The 1,003-nt window shown below is 43.6% G+C and overlaps 1 protein-coding gene across 1 annotated transcript in view; it reads left to right on the forward strand.

Annotated features, from left to right (window-relative positions):
- Positions 1-541: 541 nt before the first annotated feature.
- CBG27489 overlaps positions 542-1,003 on the forward strand; it is a gene marked incomplete at both ends in the record, with an annotated part of 964 nt that continues 502 nt past the window's right edge. The window contains one exon of the mRNA XM_045239023.1: positions 542-988. Within this exon, the coding sequence (XP_045098057.1) occupies positions 542-988 (447 nt within the window). The remainder of the gene's footprint in view (positions 989-1,003) is intronic.

The raw sequence follows: 1,003 nt of genomic DNA on the forward strand, positions 1-1,003 counted from the left end.
ATCACCATTAAAAGTAGTAAAAAAGCATTGTATGATCAAATAACACAAAAACAAAAGGTTCACATGAAGGCGGGTTCGAACCCGCAAAAGCAGATTCCTAGGCGAGCACACACACACCACTCGGCCACCGAACAACATTTTGTAGTTGCCATTGGTCTGATGGATGAACATGCTAAGAAAATTTAGGAATTGGTCCGTCAACACGAATCTGTGGTGGAGGATCAGAAGAAGGAGAGCGACAACCTGAAAAAGGAGCAAGAAGAACTCAGGAAAGCCAACACTCAGCATGAAAGTGGAATTAAGCAGTTGAGAGAGGAGAAAGAAAAACTAGAAGGCAAGGTGACGGATCAGGAGAATGAGAATAAGAACTTGGAGATGGAAAGAGACGCTGCAATAAGGAAAAACAAGGATCTGATGGATGCACATTCGAAGAAATTGGAAGATTTGGTCCGTGAACATCAATCTGTGCTGGAGGATCAAGAAAAGAAGAAGAAGTTGGAGATGGAATTGGAGAAGTTGTCTGCCGAGCTTGGCGAAAAATATGCGCGACAACGCAAATGCTCTGCAAAATGAGAACATCCAGAAGAATGCTCTCATCCTACAGCTGCAGGAAAAAATTCGGCAGAGTGAGGAAGTCATCAAGAAGGCCGTAGAAGAAAAGAATGAGGCAGAGGAGTGGAAAGGAGTATTGGCAACAAGTCTGACAAAGACCACCGAGGCTTTGAAAAAAATGACCACTGAAAAGGTGGAAGAGAATAAGGAGATGGACCAGTTGAGGGGAGAGTTGGATGCTGAAAAGAAGAAGACTGAAGCGGCACTCACTTTGCTGAGAGAGGAAAGGAAACAGCGTGCAGCAGAGGAGAAGAAAAATTTGGAAAACCAAAATGCATGGAGAACCAAGATGAAAAACTTCAACGAAGACAAGGACAGGAATGAAAAGGAGCTGGAAGAAGCGCTTCTAAAGTTCCACGAGAAAAACATCGAGCAAGTCAGGGAAATAGAA

This window comes from Caenorhabditis briggsae (genome assembly GCF_000004555.2).
Source record: "Caenorhabditis briggsae complete genome, chrX, whole genome shotgun sequence".
NCBI classification, from domain to species: Eukaryota; Metazoa; Nematoda; class Chromadorea; order Rhabditida; family Rhabditidae; genus Caenorhabditis; species Caenorhabditis briggsae.